General features: G+C 40.2%; 1 protein-coding gene across 2 annotated transcripts in view; it reads left to right on the plus strand.

Moving 5' to 3' along the window:
- The window catches only part of REPS2 (RALBP1 associated Eps domain containing 2), a 94,233-nt gene that overhangs the window by 63,093 nt on the left and 9,812 nt on the right, over positions 1-21,328 (plus strand). Inside the window, exons 14-15 of one of the 2 annotated variants that reach the window (XM_059839826.1) lie at positions 9,218-9,282; positions 20,459-20,542. In XM_059839826.1, coding sequence (XP_059695809.1) covers positions 9,218-9,282; positions 20,459-20,542 — 149 coding nt within the window. The remainder of the gene's footprint in view (positions 1-9,217; positions 9,283-20,458; positions 20,543-21,328) is intronic. The other variant, XM_059839827.1, reaches the window with a different exon arrangement.

The following is a 21,328-nucleotide window of genomic DNA, read 5'->3' on the forward strand; positions in this document are numbered from 1 at the left end:
ATTAGTACTGAGTTTTGTTTTCAGTTCCACATAGGTCATGTTGACCTATAGGTATCATTTCTTTAATTGTAAAACCATCTGTACTTTGAAGTATTTGTTTTGTTTATTTCCGTTTTAAAGGGCAGAAAAAGAAAAATACTTCAAGTAAATTCAGTTAAAGACTGTGGTGAATCCCTGTTGTGGGTGCTGGATTTTTTTCTTTGTTTTTTATTCTTTCTTTACTGCTGCTATATCATGTTTGTCATCATCTTACTATGCCTTTCTCCTGGCCAGTATACACACAGAATATTTATCTGTGATGGCTGGGATGTCCAGCAATGGATTAGCTGTAAAAATGTGCTTTAAAATTGTTGCATTGGGAGGTAACTGGGCTGGAAGAAGGCACCTTCATTCATACCTCATAGCTGCTCTTTTCTGGGTTGCTGCAATGAGTGTTACCCAGGACAGACATAAAAAAGCATGAGAACTTATTGAAAAGTACCCCTTTCTGAAATATCCAAATGAATTTGTGTTAAGAGACAGAAATCTCTTCTGTTTTTGTTTTTATTCATGTAGTCTTTATGTTAGCATCTGAGAAAAATCCTGTGCTGCTACATTCTCAATGTATTTCTCTTTGTTGAATGTGTAATCTCTGGCATTTGGCCTGTGTTCATGTTAAGAAAATACTTGGCTAGAGTTTATGCATTCCTGGAAGGACAACAGCAGGTTTTAAGTAGAAACAAAAATGTCATTTTAAATGCATACATGACCTAGTTTACTTCTTCATTTCTCCCCTAGCCCAGTCTCTTGTCAGATACAAGCCAAGAGCTCCCAGAGTAAGACCTGGGTATTGAGGGGGCCAAAACTGGGGCAGCTCAGAGCCCAGAGATCCTGCAGCAGAGCTCCAGCCACCTTCTTGCCTCAACAGCAGCAGTAAGCTAGAGTCTGCCTTGGGGGGACTCTGGGGCTGGGGCAAGTCTCAGTTTGAGTGTTAAAACCTGAAAATGCATCCATTGTCTTCTGATATTTTGTTCAGTTCTGTTTGCTACCCATGATAGCCAATAAAGAGTTTACTTCTGGGCAGTGACAACAGTCTGAGTTGAGATTCATACAATTCCCTCTGAAGTACATTTTGTTTCCCATTTAGTTTTATTTCTGAGTCACATAACTACTTTTCATTAACAGTTCTGTTGAACAAAGGATACTTGTTAGGAAAAGAGAATTTGCTTTGATGAAACGACAAGCTTGTCATAAACAGTGTAGTTTTGTGTTATCTGGAAGCAGATTGAACAAAACAGCCATATAACTATTTACAAATGAATTTTTGACTCGAGGTTTTCAGCACTCATTTGCTTTGGAAACTCACCTCCTGCTGTGGCTGTCCCTGTGGTGAAGAACACGTGGAATGCAGGCACCATTTTTTGCGTAGGCTTCCAAGGAAACACTCACTGTAGCTTGGATTCTGTTTCTGGGGTGCTGGTTTCAGCCAGCAACAAGGGGCTAGTATTTTGGGGTTTTTTCTCCTTTTTAAAATGTGAGGTGTTCAGTTCCACACTTTATCAGGTTGAAACACAGCAAGCCTTTTATTTCAAGTGCAGTATTTTCTGTCACAAACGATGTTTTCCTGACTACAGTCAGATCTGTAAACTGTACTTAGCATTGCTGGGCTAGTGATGGCAGACAAGTAAACATCTGTTTGTTCTAATTTGGTGTTCACAGGAAAGGAACGAGGGAATAGAATTTATTGGTGTGCATCAGCATTCCCATCAGTGATGTGTGTCCCCACATCACTCCTGTATTCCTTCACATATGTGTTTCCCAAGCAGTTTGAAGTGGTACTTGTATCATTAAGATTCTTATCAGTGCAATTGCCTTCCTGCACCCTCTCATTTTCATTAGTGCTAAAGGAAGACTGTTCAGCATCATGTTTTACCCTCTTTTTCAAACATTTGAAGAAGACTTTTCATTTCTTCTTTACTTCATCAGACTTCTGTTCAATTAGTCTATTTTTTCCTTGAGCTTACAGACTTGGCAGGTTTTGTTTGCCAAGTGTGGAAATTTGTGAATAGTTAAATGTATATTGAGATATCTTAGCTTTTTTATATTTGCTTAAGTCAAATTCTTTGTATTTCTGAATGGTTTTAAGTCTATATGTAAAATGAAACAGTTCCTAACTGTGTAGGAAAGAGGATTTTGAGAATTAAAATTATTGTTGCTGTGGTGTCACAGATGTTTTGATACAAACAAGCCCAAACAGTAACCATAATACTGTTGTCCCAGTTGTTTTCAGGAATATCTTTTCAGCTAGATTGTCTTTTTAGCTTAGTGAGCCAAATGCAAGTGACTTTCCTTTTTGTGTACGTGAAACTGAATACAAAAAACCTGCAAAACTTAACCTAGATAAGCATGATTACTGTATTATCTTTTGTATTCTTTTATCCTTAATTGTATTTGCTAGGAAATGTCTGTGCCCATTGAGGTTAGCTGTCTGAAAGAAGCAGTTGCTAAAGACAAGCTATTAATGGGTGGTGCAGTTATGTTTTTGTATTACCAAAAGTACAGATTTCTTCAAAATTTTATTTGAAAGCCAAAGTGACAAGGGGGAACTTAGAAAAGTAATGTTCCTTTTTTTAAGGCTGAATTTAATTAAGTAATTAATTTTTAGGACTCCCTCCTCTTGTTGCTCTTACATTAGTCTTGATTTAGTAAAATCCAGCTCTTTTTTTGGGATTTTGTTTGTGCTGTAGTACTGTACTGTCTTGCATGTTCCTGTGTTGTACTTATTAGTCGGACCATTAAACATTAAATTAGGAAGATGAAAATTTACTATTGAAGGACTTTTATTTTAGAGAAAAGATAATGGCAAATACCCTCACCAAATATGACATTTCACAAATCATTGTTTACATAGTGCACAAGAGCTCTAATATTTGCAGGCTTCATCAAGTGAGAAGTGTAGAGTCATGTGAGTGGTTGTAAGAGTTGTGACAAATTTAAATTAAAAATGTCTTATACATAGAGCACAGAGAACACAAAATTGAGCTGCTATTTGTATTTTTTTCTATGAAATACATTTTAAAAATAATTGCTGCAAAAATACTTTCTTGAATCAGAAAATAATTTTTTCTTTCTGGGACTCAGCCCCTGATCTGGTACTGGAGCTGTTGGTTTTTTCTAGTCCTGTTCCCGTTCAGAATATATCTGATTACCAAACTGAGCTTATTCTGAATAAAATATTCATATCTTCCTTCTGATTTGAATGGAAGAGTTTTGTGCCTGTCATAGAATTTCTTATGAAGGATTGATATGTTTACAACTGTTTATCTTCTTTGCCCAACTGGACAAGAACATAATTAAGGTTAAATAAAATGGAGAAAATAGTGAGGATATATATATGGATGGATAGTTATTACATGATAGGATTCTGATGGGGTAAAGTATTTTTGCATTTTTAGATTTTTATATATATATCTAAGGGCTGAGTCTGGACAGTACTTTATTGGGGTAATTCTTACCAGCCTTTCAAGTGTAGCTGCTATTTTTACAATTTATGTGAATTAATTGAACTTTTAAAAAATTTTATTTTCCTGTTTATCTAAGCATAGTTCTTTCAGGGATTGAGGAATGATTTGCAGTCTATTTTCATCCTGTTGTAGGTTGTTAAAAATTAAATTTTAATCCAAAAACTCTTCTACAGAAAATTGTGAAGGTTGAAATGTTCTTGACTAGCCCTACCAGCCCCACTGACCTTTTTCATGATCCCAGGGGGGTTACTCTGTTTTGTGAAAAAATGCCCATCCATCGTGGAACAGCTTCATAGGTTCAACAAGATAGGATCTGCTGTGTCTCATGTGGAACAGGGGTCAGGGTGCCTCCCTTGTGGGGAAGACCCTGGAGATGTCCCCAAGTGTGTGAGTTGCAGGAGGGACCAGAGGGGTGATCCCTGGCAGCCCCCTGCTCTTCCTGGCTCCCATGTGCCTGTTCTGAGTGTGTCCACATTGGAAGTGGTCACAAATGGCCAGTGCTGGAACCTCCAGCTCTACCCCCCAGGTGTCCAGGAGGGAGAAGCTCTGGCAACGTGGGTCTGTAGGAGGTAGGTGGAGGGACTGTGCCTCCCTGTGGGTGGAGAATGAAGCCAAAGGTGAAGTGAGGCAGAACAGAATCTTGGATAGTTTTGTTTAAGGGCAAAGGGAGGAGGGAGAAACAGTCCCCAGTTAGAAACACACAGAAAAGGAAAAGATAGAGAAAACAGTAACTAGAAAATTAAATGGTTTAAGGAAAATGAGGGACAGGGAGGTAAAAATACAGATGTTGTGGATATATGACATTAACCAGAAAATAGATGTTTAAAAAAAATCTGTTTTACAGAATTTCGGAATATTTACAGAATTTCAGAAATACAGAATATTTAGAAAAAAAATATTTTGCTTGTTTTATTTGGAAGTGACCCATCAGATACATTTGCACACAATGTCCTAAATGGCCACACCTGTGAGTTCATAGAGCAAAAAGCATTAATTACTTAAGGCCTGGCTATATCTCTTCCTAATTACTTGGAAAGTACATGGATAATTTTCCACTCACTTAAGGTACAAATAACGTTCTGTATGGTTAGCACATGAAACAGACCTGTAACAAGAGTGTGTGTCTCTGACATCAGGTGTGTGCATCATTTGCTGTGACACGAGAAACTGCTGGCTGAGCAGGTTCCCAAAACTAACTGTCAGAAGAGAGGTCATTCTGCCTGGCAATGCTCTCTGCAGCATTTCTACAAACCTGGTAACAAAGTTAATGTCAGGAGTCTAAAACAGGTTTGGTTTTTTGCAATGCTATTACGTTCTGAGGAGACATTAGCAAGAATTATTGAAACAGATCCCTGGATCAGTGGTATTTCACAGCCACCTTTCTATAATCCTTTTATTAAATTTATATTCCTGGCTACAGCTTTACAGGTTTTTTGGTTTGGGTTTTTTGGTTTGGTTTTTTTTTTTTTAGACATAGCATTGAGAATTAAGAAATTGGATCTCTTCAAAAATAGTTATTTCACAATCACTTACTAATGCTGCTGTCAGGAATGTAAATAAATGAATTTGTGCAAAGAATGGTGTCAGTGTTAGGGGATAACCAAGTACTAATTTCACTGAACAAGAACAGAAGTTCAGTAAGAAGGACGTAAACAGAAACCAACTTAGACACAGAACTTCTCTGTGTTCTCTCTGCCTTTGGCAACAGAAGTAGGAAAAATATCTCAAAAACCTCTCCAGAACAGTGGAAGGGTGAAAATGCTGCCTTTCCTGAGGAACCAAAGCCTTAGGTAGTTTGGAATAGAACAGTAGAAGAATAATTTATTCTGTTAGCTTATCTTTTTGAGCTGATTGCAGTATCTTACTCCCTTGACTTCCTGATAAAATTAATAGGTTGATGTTTCATTAAACCTGCTCTGGGAGCTCAGGACTCTGAAGCAGCATAAAGGATGGAAATCTACCATGCAACCAGCCTCTCCTTTGATCCAACAGTATTGTAGCATCCACTTGAAAAATGACAAATACATCAACCAGACTCTCTTTTGACTTGAGATGAGGTCAGTCTCGATCCTAGGCAGGATTTTGTTTCATTTTGGTCTGCAAGGTACAAAATGGCCCTTGACCCTGGAAAAGCACCCTTCCCTTCTTTCAGGAGACTGCTTACATGTGTATTCAATTCAGATGGGAACGAGGGTGTACATTTTTTCCACCCAAACTTTAACTTGTCTGAGGTGATATTCAAGCCGAGGTGATAGACATCTGTAACCAAGATGTCATTCACATGTAGGGAATTAATATTAAATATTTGACATGGAAATATTTCAGGAAAGGTAGTGTTATATGCTGCTGTTCCAATATGAATTTTCAAAAATAGCAGGCATCCAGAAGCACAGTGTATTATGGCAGTTTTTTCCTCAATACTGAAAACCAGGAGCTTAAGTGACTGTCATTGGGTAAGAGAAGTACAGCATCTTGCTCTTATATTGCTCTAAAGAATCCCATGGGCCCAGACTCATTCATCCTAGTTTGGGATTCTCCACTGCTGCTGTATCTGGTGACTTGAAGACCTACTTCCATAAGGTTGTGTGGGCTGTTAAAACTTCTATTTTTCCTTCATCTTCTCTTCCTACATCAAATAAAGAAGCTATCTGAGTTGTTGCTAGGATTGTCATTTTTCATTGCCACAAATAATGATTAAGAGTTGAATGTTGTTGTCTGCTAGGGAGGCTGGAGGCAGAGTGGTCAGATAAGATGGCAATGACCTGTTCTCAGGGTACACAATTGCAGCCTGCTGTTTGTTTTAAAATATTAATCTACCTTCAGATTGGAAAACCTGTTTTTTTAATCTGGTGTGGTGTCATGTTAGTACTATCAGACCTTGTGGTTGCCAAAATAGGGCAGAAGAGTGGTCTTGGAAAGTTTCCATGCAGATAATCCATCTTAAAATGTAAACATGCTGAGTAAAGAGCCATGATTCTTGAACTGAGAACACTATCATTGTGGGAGTGACTAGTGCATGAAAATGCTGTCAGAATACATGTGATATGGATACTTAAATCTGTTTTACTGGTACCTGCATGGGCTTTCCACAGTGCTCTCTGTAGGATTTGCCTTTTATGATAGGGCTTTGAGCAGTCTGGTCTAGGGGAAAATGTCCCTGCTTGTGACAGGGTGGTTGGATTGTGCTGATCTCCAAGGTCCCTTCCAGCCCAGACTGTTCCATCGTTCTGTGGCTCAGCCTGGTTTGAATACCAGCAATTTGCTCAATATCAAGAGGGTCTGTGCAAGGCCCATCCAGCTCCCTGGGCTTCTGCACAGGGTGGAAAGATCAGGGACATCAACTTCTCCAATCTCTCGAGGTGTGCACCTGGAAGCACGACATTTGTCTGTCTGTTTGCTGCTCCCCCAGGGTACTTGCTTTTATTTTGGAAACTGCCCTTCCCCTGTACTTGTGTTTGCTCTGAGGTAAGTGGTGCTGCCACCTCTGACAGCAAGAGCCGATCTGTGCTGGGCACTGTCCCAGGAAGGAGAGAACAGCCCTATTCCAGGCTCTTCTGGAATAGCTGGAGAGTACAAGTCACCTGCCAAAGCACATGAAAACCCACGAGTGTCTGTTCTTACTGCCCTCTTTTAGGATAGTAACACCAGAGAAGGCTGAAGCCTGGGGCTTTTTTTGTAAGTTGTTAACAAGTCCTCCAAAGTCAGCTAACTTTTGCTAGTAATTGTGCTCACATAAGCATGATTTCCCTCTAACAACAGGCCAAAGATCTGCAACAGCAGGAATTCTATGAATATTTTATGAGTAGCTTAAGCTAGAATTTTTAGGATTAAAAAGAGGAAACTGGGTCAAATGCACATGTTTTAAGCATCTAACTTCTTTAATGCTGGATTCATATATGTTGCATTTTGGAAGCTGAAGAAGGTTTTGTGTGGTGGCTTTTTTTGTGTGATGATGTGGTTTTTTTCACTGGACTGTTTTATGGAACAATTACTTTTCCCTTTGGAATTTTGTGGGCCAAATCCCAAAAGACTCACAGAGTTTCACAGTATGTCCAATGACTTCAGGAGATGCTTTTCCAGCATGTGGTGTCTGAGCTGGGTGTTGTTTTCAATTACTGTCACAAGCCAAAGCCACTGCCAGTGCCCAGATAAATGAAGTAATAACCTGAAGTTCAGATTAAAGGAAAGGAAAGTTTCTTCCTTTCTAAAGATCAGTTGCATGGGAGAGATGGGGAATGTAGTTACCACATGATGCTGTTATTGCAATGGTCTTATAAACAGAACTAATTAAATGCAAGAGAAAGATCCTGATGACTGTTTTTTCAAATCTCTCTTACACCTGTAGGTGTGTTAGTGGCTCCCTGGCATAACTTCTGTTTTAGTTGTTTTAACTTTCTCTTTGGTATTGGGTGCCATATTAGGCTTCATTTTATAAGATACAGGAGATGGTGAAACAGAAAATGGAAAATCCCACCTGTGTATTATAAGTCCCCGGAGCTGTAAATAATCAATATGACTGTACTCAATGTTTTCACACACAGTTTTTCTCTCATGTCACAATTATCTGTAATGGTTAGTATCTTTTTTTATTATTATTTTCAGCCATGTAGACATTTTTAGATTTAGTGTATAAAATATGTAAATGGCTAAGCTATAAGACAGCTCTTAATGGTCTTTGTGGTCTTTTTAAAATATGTATGGAAATAGAAAGTGAATAAATGTGATTTCTTAGCATTATTGTGGTGAAGAGCATTTCCAATTGAGTACTGTTGGAGGTTTTTTGTTACACAAAAATACACCAGTGCAAGATGGACTGTGTGGTGTCTTTGCCGGAGCAAGTGCTGAGCATTCAGTGCAACAGGAGCTTGGGGAGGGTAACCCAGTTAGTCCTGGTTGATGTCTCTGTGCCAGCCTAGTCCTCTCTCTGCCTCCTCACAGTAGCCTTTGGAAGCTGTCATCTATCCTGTAGTTTTGTCCCAAATGGGTTTTAGGTATTTTAAGGAAACTAAAAATTACAGCATTGCACCTACATGATGACTACCCTCCCTTTTGCTGGCTCAAACTCAAAGCTGACATTATGTTGTCTTAGAGGGGCTTTATAAAACTGTTAGGATTTGTCTTCCTCCTCCCTCTGAAATACCTCTATGGAGTAATAGCATGCAAATACAAAATATAAAACCAAAGAAATGGATTTCTTTTTGGTTGATTTAGGCTTTTGTGCTATGAATTCCGTGGCAGATGTTTTCTTTTTAAGGCTGTGCTCTATCAGGGAGTGTGTTTCATCAAAAAGTGAATGCTAGTGTCTACATTGGGGGCTAAAGTGTCACTTGTAACAAGGGCAGTATTTTTAATGACAAAGAGGAAAGTCCAAAGAAGAAGTGGACCCTGTTTCTAGGTTTTTTTATCTGGAATTGGACTGCTTTACCTACAGGTTTTGTGGCTGACTGGCTTCTTTCTCTGTTTTTTATGGTAACATTTGGGGGTTTACAGCAATTAAATCACAATTCATTCACTACTCATGCGGTTATTTCAAACAAGCTTTTGCTCAATAAAGATCAAGTTTGGGTTTTCTTATTAAATCTTATATACTGCCTCTTCACTAGGAGGAATTTCCATTTATCCTGGGAATTAATTCTGGGTTTATTTGGAATTAAATTACAGTAGTTTGGTTTGGATGGGGTTTTTTATCATCTTCTTCTTTTCCCACTGTTCAGCTGTGAGGTCTGGCTGGCTGCCCCCACCACCACCTGCACTACCCCCTCGACCTTCTGTATCTCAGGTATGGACAAAGCTTTCGTTCTTTGCTGTGTGTTACTTGTTTATTTATGTTACCATTGCAGTGGTTAGCACCAGTTGGCTTGGACACTGCGGTTGTTCCTGCTTCCAAGTTAATGAAAATCTGCAGTTTGCAGTTCCATGTCCTCCTTCCTGTGTCTGTCTGGCCAGTGTGTTGCAGTGTCAAATTACAGACTAATTAAACCTCTTTGCAGTGGAGCTTACATACACCCGCTGACTTTTATTTACCTAACTGTAAATGAAAGGCTAGCAAAGTTAGTCTACTAAAATGAGTTTCATGCCTGAAGGCATGGGCTTGATGCCTGCTGTTGCTATTTGCTTCCTGAGCTTCAAAAACACTGAGGGCATCTGCTAAGGGAACCGTGGCATGGAAGTGTGTGTTACACCCATGGGCTTAAAAAAATAATGCTGAAAGAATCAAATGCCATGTCAGTTGTGTTGTTAAGTTTCAAACCATTAGTGGTATGCTTTTATTTTGCATTTTGGGTGAGTTTTTGGGTTTTTTTTTTTTAGAGCATGACGCAACTACAGCACAACACAAATTGACAAAATCATGCATGTCTGCATCAAGGTAATTCTTTGCCTTTCAGGAAATCATGGAGGATCACCATATTTTTCTGTGCTGTTGGCTGTGTTAAGTCCTAGGCACAATATGCTTCATGTATTACTCCTTTAGATGAAGTGTATGATAGGAAACAAATCCACTGACAGTCCTTACATACCAAAAGCTGGTGAGATACCTTCTGTAGGCCATAATGGTCATCGCTTGAGCTGTGGATCTACCCTTAAGAGTGTGCTGATGAACACCTCTTACTGCACAGTGCTTATGATAGAAATGATTAGAGGCTTGTTGCCACACACAGCTCCATCAGCAGCTTGTTGTGCTCTCCATCTCCCCATCCCTTACTAGCACTGAATGCAGTTTCTGCTTTGAGGACTTTAGAACAGTCTGATTTGAGCTTGCATGTTTCCCCCGTCAGGATGGCATTAGCCATGCTGCTACCAGCACTCACCCCTTAGTGCTCCCATCACATTCCTGCTTTGTCTGACACAAAGAGAGAGCAGAGCAGTCTTTCCCTCTGGCTTCCCCAGATCCTACAGCACAGCTCCCTACCTCCCAATCCCAGATCCCACAGCACAGCTCCCTACCTCCCAATCCCAGATCCCACAGCACAGCTCCCTACCTCCCAATCCCAGATCCTACAGCACAGCTCCCTACCTCCCAATCCCAGATCCCACAGCACAGCTCCCTACCTCCCAATCCCAGATCCCACAGCACAGCTCCCTACCTCCCAGCCATGTGCCTGCAGCAGTTGCTGCTGCAACCTATGCCAGCCCTCCTGCCACAGCTTCCCATTGTTCAGTGCAAGCCCTCTTGCTGCCATTGGGAAAAGCACTAAAGACAACAAATCCTTTTCTCAGAGAACAAAACCATTGGTTTCAAGCAAGGTTCTGTTAATTGTCCATTTTCTTGTCCCGTGATCAGGTTGTCCTGGTTTCCTTAGCATGGGAGTGTCAACTTAATTTGTTTATGCATGTCCAGCAGCTTCCTAAACAAATACTGAACCAAGTGCTCATCCTGCATCAGGACATGCAGAATACAGGACCCTCCTAAAACGATAAACACAAGGAGATTCTCATGTGGAATTTTTGATCCAGTCCTCTCTATTACAAAGGTCTGGTTTCTAAAAGGAAAAAAAAGAGTGGTTTCTCTGTCTTCTCAGTAATGAATATGCAGCTGATGCTTTGCTAATATGCATCACTTACATTTAATTTATTTCTGATACTATTTAAAGATATTGAATCAAACATCAAAATACTATTGTACTCATGTCTCTCAAAACTGTATCTAAAACCAGTTCTTGAAAACATAATACACTTCATGCTCATCACATTGTTTATTTTTTTCCCCAAGCATGCCTTTCTATGATAAAGGTAATAGAGAGTAGGGAGGTATGTGTGATGGGGTCATAATTCAGCTGAGCTGACCTTTGCAAATATCATGTAAGCAATAGTGAGCATATGGATTACCATAGTCCAGTGGGGCCCTTGATTTAAAGAGCACAGAGAAGTTGGAGGAAGGGATCTGCTTTCAAAGCTGAGACAGGATCAAGACCTGAAGAAAAGCCATGAGGCTGAAATTGCATATTCAGCTTTTTCTTATTTCAAGATTTACCAAACTCTCCTTAAATTTCTGTTTTAACTTATTTTTCAACAATGTTATTGAAAATCATACTTTAGTGTCATTTTGCTGTACTCCTGCAGTTAAGCACTGTTAATGACAAATGTAGCTTGGAAGTGGAGCAAACCCTGCATATTTCAGGTGGCTGTGCACCTTAAAATATGCTCATTATATGATTATTTTGGCTCAGCTTTGAAAACAGTTGATGGAGGAGGAGAGGGAAATAATTTCTTTCTGAGGTCTATGGTTTTCTATGGATGACTGAGAAGCAGATTGAACCAGTTGGCTCTTCAGAGTGAGATTAAAGGGCTCATGGGATGTAAAGACCAAAGTGCATAAAAGAGAGGTACCCAGGAGTAGGTGTTACATTTCAGTGGATCACAAGTCCAGAATATAGAAAGCAGAGTATAGAAATGGCGCATTTACTTTGCTCCTATGTTACAGTGCTTTTTAGTAGAATTTATTTCAGCCTTTAGGAAAACATTATTTTTCCTGTCAGAACCTCCAAGATAATCACCCTTGGTGAGTTACTGAATCACTGGTTATTCAGAGTGGGCCTAACGTCTCTACTCATATCACAAACTTCCTACATTATGTCCACATCCAACTCTGCTTCTCTAGTCCAGCTGTATTACAAGGTACAAGGATTGTGTCACTGGCTGAGCAGAGCACAAGGTGATACAGCTGATGCTGTTGTGGCCTTGACTTCACAGCTCAGGGGATGCACAGGATTATTGTGGCAGGCTTGAGTCTTGGGATACTGTGAGGATCTGGCCAGTTTATGGCAAATAGCAGCAGGGCTGGCTTCTCTGCTCAGCTTGCTGCTGCCAGCCCATGCTATTCCACACCTCTACGGGGCAGACGCTTTTACAGGTGGTGGCTGCATCTCTTTTTTACTTCTTCGACAGCTTTTCAAGCTGGTGGATTTAACAGTTTCTTTTTTCTTTATGGCCTCTAAAAGGCTTTGGAGGTTCCTTCTCAAGATGTGTCTCCATTGCCAAAGTCAGCATTTCATTGACTTTGTATCAGTCCATAAGCTGTGCATAAGGTTTCCTCAGAGCTTTCACCAGACACTTCTCTGATGCAGTGATGCTTTTATCTGAGGTCCCTATGGTGACTGTACATAACCTGAATAAATAAAGACGGACAAAAGGCCAGTTTAAATAGTGTGGATACCTCATTATCTTCAGTTCACGATCTTTTAACCCAAATTCCAGCCCACAGCTCTCTGCACCCCAAGCCATTTTGAACTGATGTTTTCAGTAAGACATTGTGAATTGCAGAATGAACTCTTTTATTAGATTCATCAATTCATATTGCTTTCCTATTAAAAGTCATTCAAGTTTTGCCTCAATTTTGTAAAGAGTTCTTGGAAAGATTATGTATTGAAAAGCGTTTTTTTGGATATGTTTTTTTTAAGTATTTTCCTTTTGTGCTTAAGGCTGTGTGTAACTTCACTGACACCTTCTGTGATCTCTAGTAGCACATCTCACATTTAGCAAGTCTGCAGTAGCTTCTTGGATTTAAGGATAATTTTATCCATATTGGTTTCCCAACTTTATTTGTCATAAATATTTCATATCCTACCAGCCATTGTAGACTTTAGGTACTGGCAGTGCCTTACCTCTGCTTATTTCCCATGCCATGCTGTAGTATATAGAACAGATAACCTGCAGTTTTTGGAGATAACTACTGTGGGATTTTTTCTGGGCTGGTAGAGAATGGAGTTCAGCAGCTTGGGTAAGTTTTCCTCATCCCGTGTTCCTAACTTGATAGTAAACTTAAGTCATCAAGGAGAAATGGCATAAAGGTGGCCCCAAAACTGTTGTGCTGATCCAGGGCTGTGCAGAAAAATTTGAGTAACATGGAGGTGCAGGTAGGAAGGCAAGAGCTATGCAGCTGATTTGCAGTGACACAGATTTCAGATAGAAAATAACTTTGTGTGCTCATGAATAACATTCCGCTGGAGCCAAACATGAATGCACATTTCATATAAGCCCCTGTTGTTATTTTTTTAATGGAAAACAAAATAATATTTTATTACTGTTGGCTTTTAAGCCTACAGAAATCATTTACCACAGCTGTTTTCTCTGGGAGATTTCGTAACATATTTATGTTAATAGGAATTATGGATGAACACCGAAAAGCAAATATAACTTTAGGATTTTAGCCAACATCAGCTAACTATCTGCAATGTTGCCCAATTAGATCAATGTTCCTGTATTTAAATTACTGTATTTCAGTACCTTCCTGTCCAACAATGAAGGCGTATCTTCAATCCTGCTTGTGCTGTATAAGGGAATTTGAACACAGTGAGACTGGAAGAAAATTCTGTGTATCTTGGCTGAAAAAACTGATGTTCCTGGTCTCTTTTCCCAGAGTCACAATTTTAAGCCTGTTGGTTTTGTAAATTCACAGTGGTTTGTGCTACACTTTTATTTCTGGAGACCTTGGGATGTGTTTTTTCCCACTGATTCCATGCTGGCAGTTTTGGCAGGCACTGAAAAAATTATGGGTGAAGGCAAAGCATTCAAGTGAAGTAGAGTAGGTGGGCAGCTGTTAACAGTATCAAAGTGAAGTATCCTGAATACAGTGCAGCTCTGAAGATTAAAATCTCACTGTGTTACATGAGCTCAGAATTCAGCTGTCAGTTTAGTGGCCATTGTTACTGTTAGATGTTATTGATTTGGTGAAATCCTGGAAATGAAGCACTGCGAGGGGTGATGGGTGGGTCACCCTGCCCAGTCACAGCCCCTGGTGGTGTTGGAAAGCAAAGATATTACTCTTTTTAATGTATGAAATGTTCTGCTCTCCAAATGTTACTTGATACTTCATAGCTCCTTGAAGCTTTTTGGCCATTCATCATCTAGAATTGCAAGTGAAAGCTGGGACCCATTTCAAGAAGTTGTCTCTACTAACATGCCTCCACATCCTGCTGAATCCATGGAGAGCCACGAATGTGGCTCAGGCTGGATTTTTAACTATCAATTACACATGCCCATGCTGAGGCCAAGAGGTGGGGAAAGACTCCCATCCATCCTGCTGAGACCTCTGGGCCTCCAGAGCAGGATGGCCACGTGCAGGCTCCGTGCTGGGAGGTGGTCCAGGTGTCCCCTCCACCCCAGTGTCTTTGGCTGAAGCAGAGATACCTGGAGGATGAGGTCGGACTTGCTTACAAGGTTGTTTGGAGAAAATACTCAGGCATTCCTTTATTCTGTAAAATTACATGAAAAATTTCAAGTGCTGGCAGGACACCTTGAATTTTACAGGAAGGAACTTTTCTGTTACATAAATAAAAATTGCCCCCGCAAAAAAGTGAATATTTTGCTTTTGGCACCATGCAATTTTATACAATTTTATACTCTCCCAAATAAATATTTTATATTTAATGAAAGGAATACTTTTTAGCTTGCATTTACAACCACTGAGCACAGAAAGGTTGGGGTTTTTTTATTATGTCCATGGTTTTGGCTGCAGAATAACATATGTTGTATAAGCCATGCAATAGGTACTGAAGAGGCATGTAACAGTAATGAAACTGAAAGTCTTCTATAACATGAAAGATTTTGCCATCTGCCACTTTAATATAATACAAATGGATTATCTTCCTCTCATGAAAATTATATATTAAATCTAAGACAGCCAGACAAAATAAATTGCGATTTAAGAAGTGGTGGAAAGTAGCACAGTTAAAATTGAATTTGAGGAGTAGTTGATGGATGCTGTAAAATCCTTTCTAAAGAGGTTTCTGGAAGAGTGGAAGAAGGCGAGTATCTTAATTAAAATGTGTTGTAAGATTTTTTAATTTGGCTTCACATTTATCACAACAACAAAGAAAGAAGCTAAGAACCCAATGCCTGTATCTCTAGTGGAATGCACATATGCCTTTCTAGCTTACGTTAATCTGGTTTTGTGGAAGTTGAAGTATTAAAACAGATTGTTAATGCTTCCATCTGGGTCCTATTCTTTCCTTGTGAATGAGCTGAACATTGCAGCAATTTGTTTGTATTTATTGCCTTTCTCCTCAACCTTATCACCAGCCCTCAGATAGCTCAGGGAAAGAAAAAGCTTATCAAAACTTCAGGGCTGCACAGTGCTGAGAAAGCAGGCAGCACACTAAGACCCTGGCAGCTTGTTGCATTTGCATCCCTGTGGGTTTTTTTTTTTTTCTGTTTTACCATTTTCAGTTTTTGTAAAAAGCAATAAAAAGAATTGATGATTCAGTGTGGGATGCGGGAGACTCCCAGAAACTGGAAGTGAGATGTCTCGACTTCCCAGAAATTGGCTTTGAGCACAAAAATACAAGTGTTTAGAAAGGAGCAAAGTACCTCTTAAATGAACTTACGCAGAGATGATAGAAGATTGCAATGGGTACATGCAGAGTGTTAAGCATATTTAGTAGCCTACTTTTCCTTACAGATAAGCTGTTCTCAATACTTTTTTTGCAGAGCTAAGCAGTGGCACTATATAGGTAATGATTATGGGCTACTCCAATGAATGCACAAAGAGAATTTCATTTCTGTGAGTAGTGCCAGTGACTACAATCGGACTATTTCCATGTGTAAAGTTAGCCTGGAGCATAAGTGTGGGCAGAATTGAATTGTGGCAATGATTGAATATATAGGCTTGACCTCTTAAAAAAAGGCTATCAGGTGACAGGAATTACAAAAGCTTGGTGTAGATCTTCTGTTCTGGAAGATCAGTTACAGATTGTCTTGAAAAGTGGGTGTGTAATCTTCATATAATCCAGCATTGCAAAGCAAAAGAACTGGAAATGTAAGTGAAGACCCAGCTGTTAAGATGCTGTGCTCTCTGACAGTTATGAAAATCTTTCATCTGAGGCTCTCGAAGCACTCAGTGCTTGAGTGAGCGTTACATATTCTTGTAGGAAGGTACTGTTAAGTATTGTCACATGGAGCAGTGAGGAGATTATCAATGGCTGGTCAGGGATCATGCCATGAAATAATGAGCATTTGCAACTCTTAATACTCTTCTTAATGATGAGGAATTATTTGTTCTAATGCTCAGTGTTGGCCATAGGCCGCAGGTTGGGCTCTGTCTGTGGCCATTGCACAGAAACTTTGCTGACCAGTTCTACCTTCTGCCTGGAAGAATGAGAAGGGTATGGCTATTCCTAGAAAAGTCAAGGAAACAGGAGATACTGTTTGCTAGTATAACTGGACTGGTCTCTGCAAAGAGAATCTCTTCAGGAGATTTGGAATAAGAACACTCTCTTGCTCTTTTCTGTGGTGTCTTACCCTGCTTCCCAAAATCAAGATACCTGTAGGCCTGGTCTGCAGACTCTGCAGTGCACTATAAGCAGTGCAGAAGACCAGAACATTCTTTGCCCATCTCCTGTAACCCTGTATGTGCTCCCAGCCATACCAGATAGCACAGCAGCATTCCCAGTGTCAGTAGGTTACTCCACTCTGAGGATATGAGACACCTCCATCAAAGCACTTCTACAGTACCATAAATGGAGTTTCCCTTGGAAAACCATATTGCATAATTTATAATTAATAAACCAACAGTGAAGAATTTAAACCCGAAAATAATTGTGTGAAAAATTTAAGACATTTCTGTGATTGGAGGGAGGTAATTTATTGCCATGTTTCTGAATGAGTTATGGGCAGACTATGCTGAGCATGGTATTAAAATGATGAAGAACTAAAGGGAATTCACCTCAGCTGCTCCTGAAGGACATCCTTTTCCTGTACTCCACTAGAGAACCAGAGTACTGCTGAGTCAGGCTCTCTCTGCCCAATACCAGCAGGCTACAAATACCCCACATCCAAATCAGGGAAGGAAATCTGTGAAGAATCCCTCTGCCAAAAGAAAAAGCAGGAGTTAGTTTTCCTTTAAAATCGGTGTGGGGACCATGTGGGGACACATCAGCTTGCAGATGTATTCACAAAGCCTTTCAGAGAGGGCTTTGTTGGGTCGGCTGCACCAGCAAACCTTTGCAGTGGTGCGTGGTGCGAGTGCCAAGCGCTCAGAAGTGGCCTGTCCCACGGGCCGCTAGGTGGCACTTTAGGGACACGGCAGTCCCTTGGTGTTAATCATGCTGCGGGAGCTGATCACCCGATCTAGGGGTTTTTTAGGGTTGGGGGTTTTTTTGGGGGTGGTTTTTTTGTTTTTGTTTTGTTTTTTTGTTTTTTTTTCCCCAGTCGGATGTAGTTATTTCTTTATTTTCACCTGCCCCTGCACCGCTGGCTGCTGAACTTTGCCATCCACATGTCCTGGCAGCAGGGAGATGTGGCCAGCCCAGTGACCCAGGCATGGCCAGCAGGTACCACAGCCCTGAGCATGGGCTGCAGGCTGGCCCTGACAGACACATCACAGCACATGGCTCACAAAAAATGTCCTGCTCTCCCAGATTCTGAAATATTACCCTTTTTGACATTGTCACTGTGATTTATATTTGCTTTCACTAGAGCACAAGGTTTACCCTTTTTTTTCCTTTCCAGCTCCCTTTGGTTTAAAACAGTACTCTCCTGCAATAAGATTATTAAAAAAAAAAAAAAAGAATGTTCTGCAAAAGTTTGGGTTCTGGTTTTTTGGTTTTTTTTTTTTTTTTAATTGTCTTTCCTCTCTAGGCACCTTTTCTGACCATGATTTCAATTTTTCTGATTATTTGAAACTGACATCATAGAATACCAATCTGTTCAGTTACTTCTACACTGTTGGAACCAACTGTTTCTTCAAAGCTGCATTTTTTTAATCTATACACAAATAACATGGAGTTGGTCAGGGGTTTTTTTCCCTCTCCATTCTGTGGAATAAGTTAATATATTCTTGCTTTTGATGCAAGGTTTAGTGTAGACTCTAACAAGACTGTGAGCACCAGAAACTGCCTGCCTGGCTAGGTTAAGGAGGTATTTAGTGCTCCCTGTCACTAAAGGGTCATTAAAAGCTCTCTTTCCTGTACCCTGGCACTTTTATGTTTTTTGCAGCAAAGCTATACCATGAGGACTTTATAGTATGTGTATTACATATCCCTCTGAAGGGCTGGATTTACTCCTGCTGTCCCTAAATGAATGAATGGGTTGTCAAATGTATGTGGTCCAGACTTACTGGGTGGTTCTGTTCATTATTTGTGCTTTGCCATCCCCAAATCATTCATGAAACCCTTGTGGACTTTGCCAGGCTACTGTCTGCAGTGCTTAGAGCCTTCATTTCTTTCAAATATATAAAAAGCTATTGTAGAAATCAGGGAGGTTATGTGCTATTCAGCTTGCTGATAAAGAAATATTCTGTTGCATTCAATGGACTTTTAAAGGTCTTTCATTTTTATAGATGCACAAAAAAATTGCTTTTTTCCATTTCACTCTGTTTGGCCAAAAATCTACATTTACAGAGGAAGACTTTCAATATATAAAAAGCTTTTCAAAATTCAAATGTTAGCATCCAGTAGTTATTAAAATTTTTAAAAATTAGGATATTCATATTCAAATACTGGAAATATTACAGTGTTAGGGGCTCTTTGGGTTTTTTTTAACCATCAGGTAACACTGCAGATGCAGCACACTTAAAAAAGGGTGGGAGAGAAATCTTGTCAGTCCCTCTCTTCTGAGGAATTTCACATGTGTTTTAAAGAAATTGGTTTCAAAACTTCCTCCTCTAGGCACATGTTTGATATTGTATGGTTGGAGAAGAGCAGTACCACAGAACCACATTGCCCCTGCACCTTTCTTACAGCTCTTATTGTGTCTGTTATGGAAGAAATAAAAATGCTATGGAAAAGTTACTCCTTTTTAAAGAGGATTCAGTGCTTTCTGTTGTTTTTATTTAACTTACAGTTAGGCACTTGGAAACTTGTGACTGCTACAGAGCTTGCTGGGCCTGTGCAGAAACCTCTTGGCAACAGTGAGTTAGGTTCTTTGGTGTGCAACAAATTGTTATTATGGCTAAAATCCTGGCCCCCTGAAAGTTTGAGATTTGCCTTGTACTTGGTTTTAAACACAGAATTTCACCTGTGTAGGAATGAGCCTCACTTGAGGATGGAGCAGGATGGCAGGTTGCCCCTGCTGCCTGGGGGCCATTGCCAGCCTGGCTCCAACTTGGCAGAAGCTGGGAAGGAGGAGAAGAGGCTGTCTGTCAGTGCCAAGTGGCCTCAGCCTCCTGCTCCTGCCTGCCTTCCCCATCTTGGAGAGCCAGCCCATATGTTCTGGACAGAAAACAGCCACACCATGTTTACAATGTCATGTTTGCTGCTGTGTACCTGGGGACAGGCACTGCTAAATCCTCACTGGTGCTGTGCCCTGTCCTGGTGGAAGAAATCAAAAGGTGTAAAAAACTTTGATGAGAGGCAAAGCAAGTGATTAATCCTCTGCTTTAATTTGCTTCTCCGTCAGATATTTTGGGAATCAGGTGTTTAATTTTGCAGATGTGTAGATCCTGGGTGGTAAGTTTTCAGCTGGGTTTCTGTTTGAAATGTGAGAAGGGAGGAGGGAAGACTTGTCTGCTTTTTTATGACTTGTGTTTTCAGTAACTTTGCTGGAATTTTTGGTATGATACTGGCTTTGTCACTCCAGCCTCACAATCTTCAAAGACTGAGGCTTACTCCTACGAATTTTCATTGGTTTCAGGTGATAATAAGGTGACAGGGCATATCCAAGGTCTTTCTAGCTTTTTTCTATTCTCTTAATTTTTCTCACAGTATTTAGGCCATAATGGTAATTCTAGAAGAAATTCTGGGTACTAGATTGTTTACATTCAGAAACATGGTTCCTAATGCTTCACTAAAAAACTTTTCTCCCATTTTCCCAGCACAATAAAATGCAAGAATATGGTTTCATTAAAAATCTGCAAAAGACATATGTCATCCGTTCAGCTGTCACCCTAGATCTCCATTTTCCCTACTGTTGAATTGTTAAAGTAACTTTTCTTTTGTGCGTAACATTTCCTTTCATTGACTTTATTGTATGTGACTGCTAGTCATTTTCTGGGTGTAGCAATGACTGATTTGTTGTTGCAGACAGAGCAACCATCTGAGGTTGAATTACATCCTCAGATGAACAGACCCCCATCACAGGCAGAAGAAAACAGTTCAGCAAAAAAGGTGAGATCTGCACACGTTGTACCATTATGGAGTGATTTTCCTTAATCAACAAATGTGGTTGTTTTAAGTTTAAAAGCAATTAAACAGAGGGTTAGGGTTATGTTTTTACATGTTTACCTTCTCTGGAGGTCAAGACACTGGAGGAGATCTGTGATCATATGTGACATCAACTCACATGAATCATTAAGAAACCTCTCAGTATGTACACATTGATGCACGTGCTTTCAGAGTGACAGTTTGCCAGGTATTTCAGATCAATAGGGGCTTGTGGAGCCTTAGGGAAAACAAAAAAGACTGATTGTACTCCAGCCCTGTCTCACTGTAGTTCCTCCAAATTGTGATGCACTTCTTGGTTTCAGTCATTGAGGATTTGATTTTGATGTAAACATCTGTTTGCTAGAGGTCAGGATCTGCCGCTAAATGTACATAGACTAGGAGAGATTTGCTCAAGATGTGCAGTTTCTAATATGTTTTTGTATGGACCTATCAGTTGTAAAAAGTAAGCACTGAAATTAAAATGGCACACTTCAAAGGGCCTTGCTTAGGGTTGGGGTGGCCTTAGCAGTGGCTGTGAGCATTTTCCCTCTCCTGATCATGTTCTGACCACCTCCTTCCACCGGCCCCCGCCAGAGCAGGTTTGGATAGGGAGCAAATACAGATCCTCCCCATTCTAGCCTCTCCTGCAGCCAGAGAGCACCTGCAAGACATTTACTCAGCCCAACCAAGAACTTTTGGCAGGTGCTGGATGTACCTTGCCCAGGGAGCACCATCACAACTTCTTAGTGT

Source organism: Haemorhous mexicanus, chromosome 2 (genome assembly GCF_027477595.1).
Source record: "Haemorhous mexicanus isolate bHaeMex1 chromosome 2, bHaeMex1.pri, whole genome shotgun sequence".
NCBI classification, from domain to species: Eukaryota; Metazoa; Chordata; class Aves; order Passeriformes; family Fringillidae; genus Haemorhous; species Haemorhous mexicanus.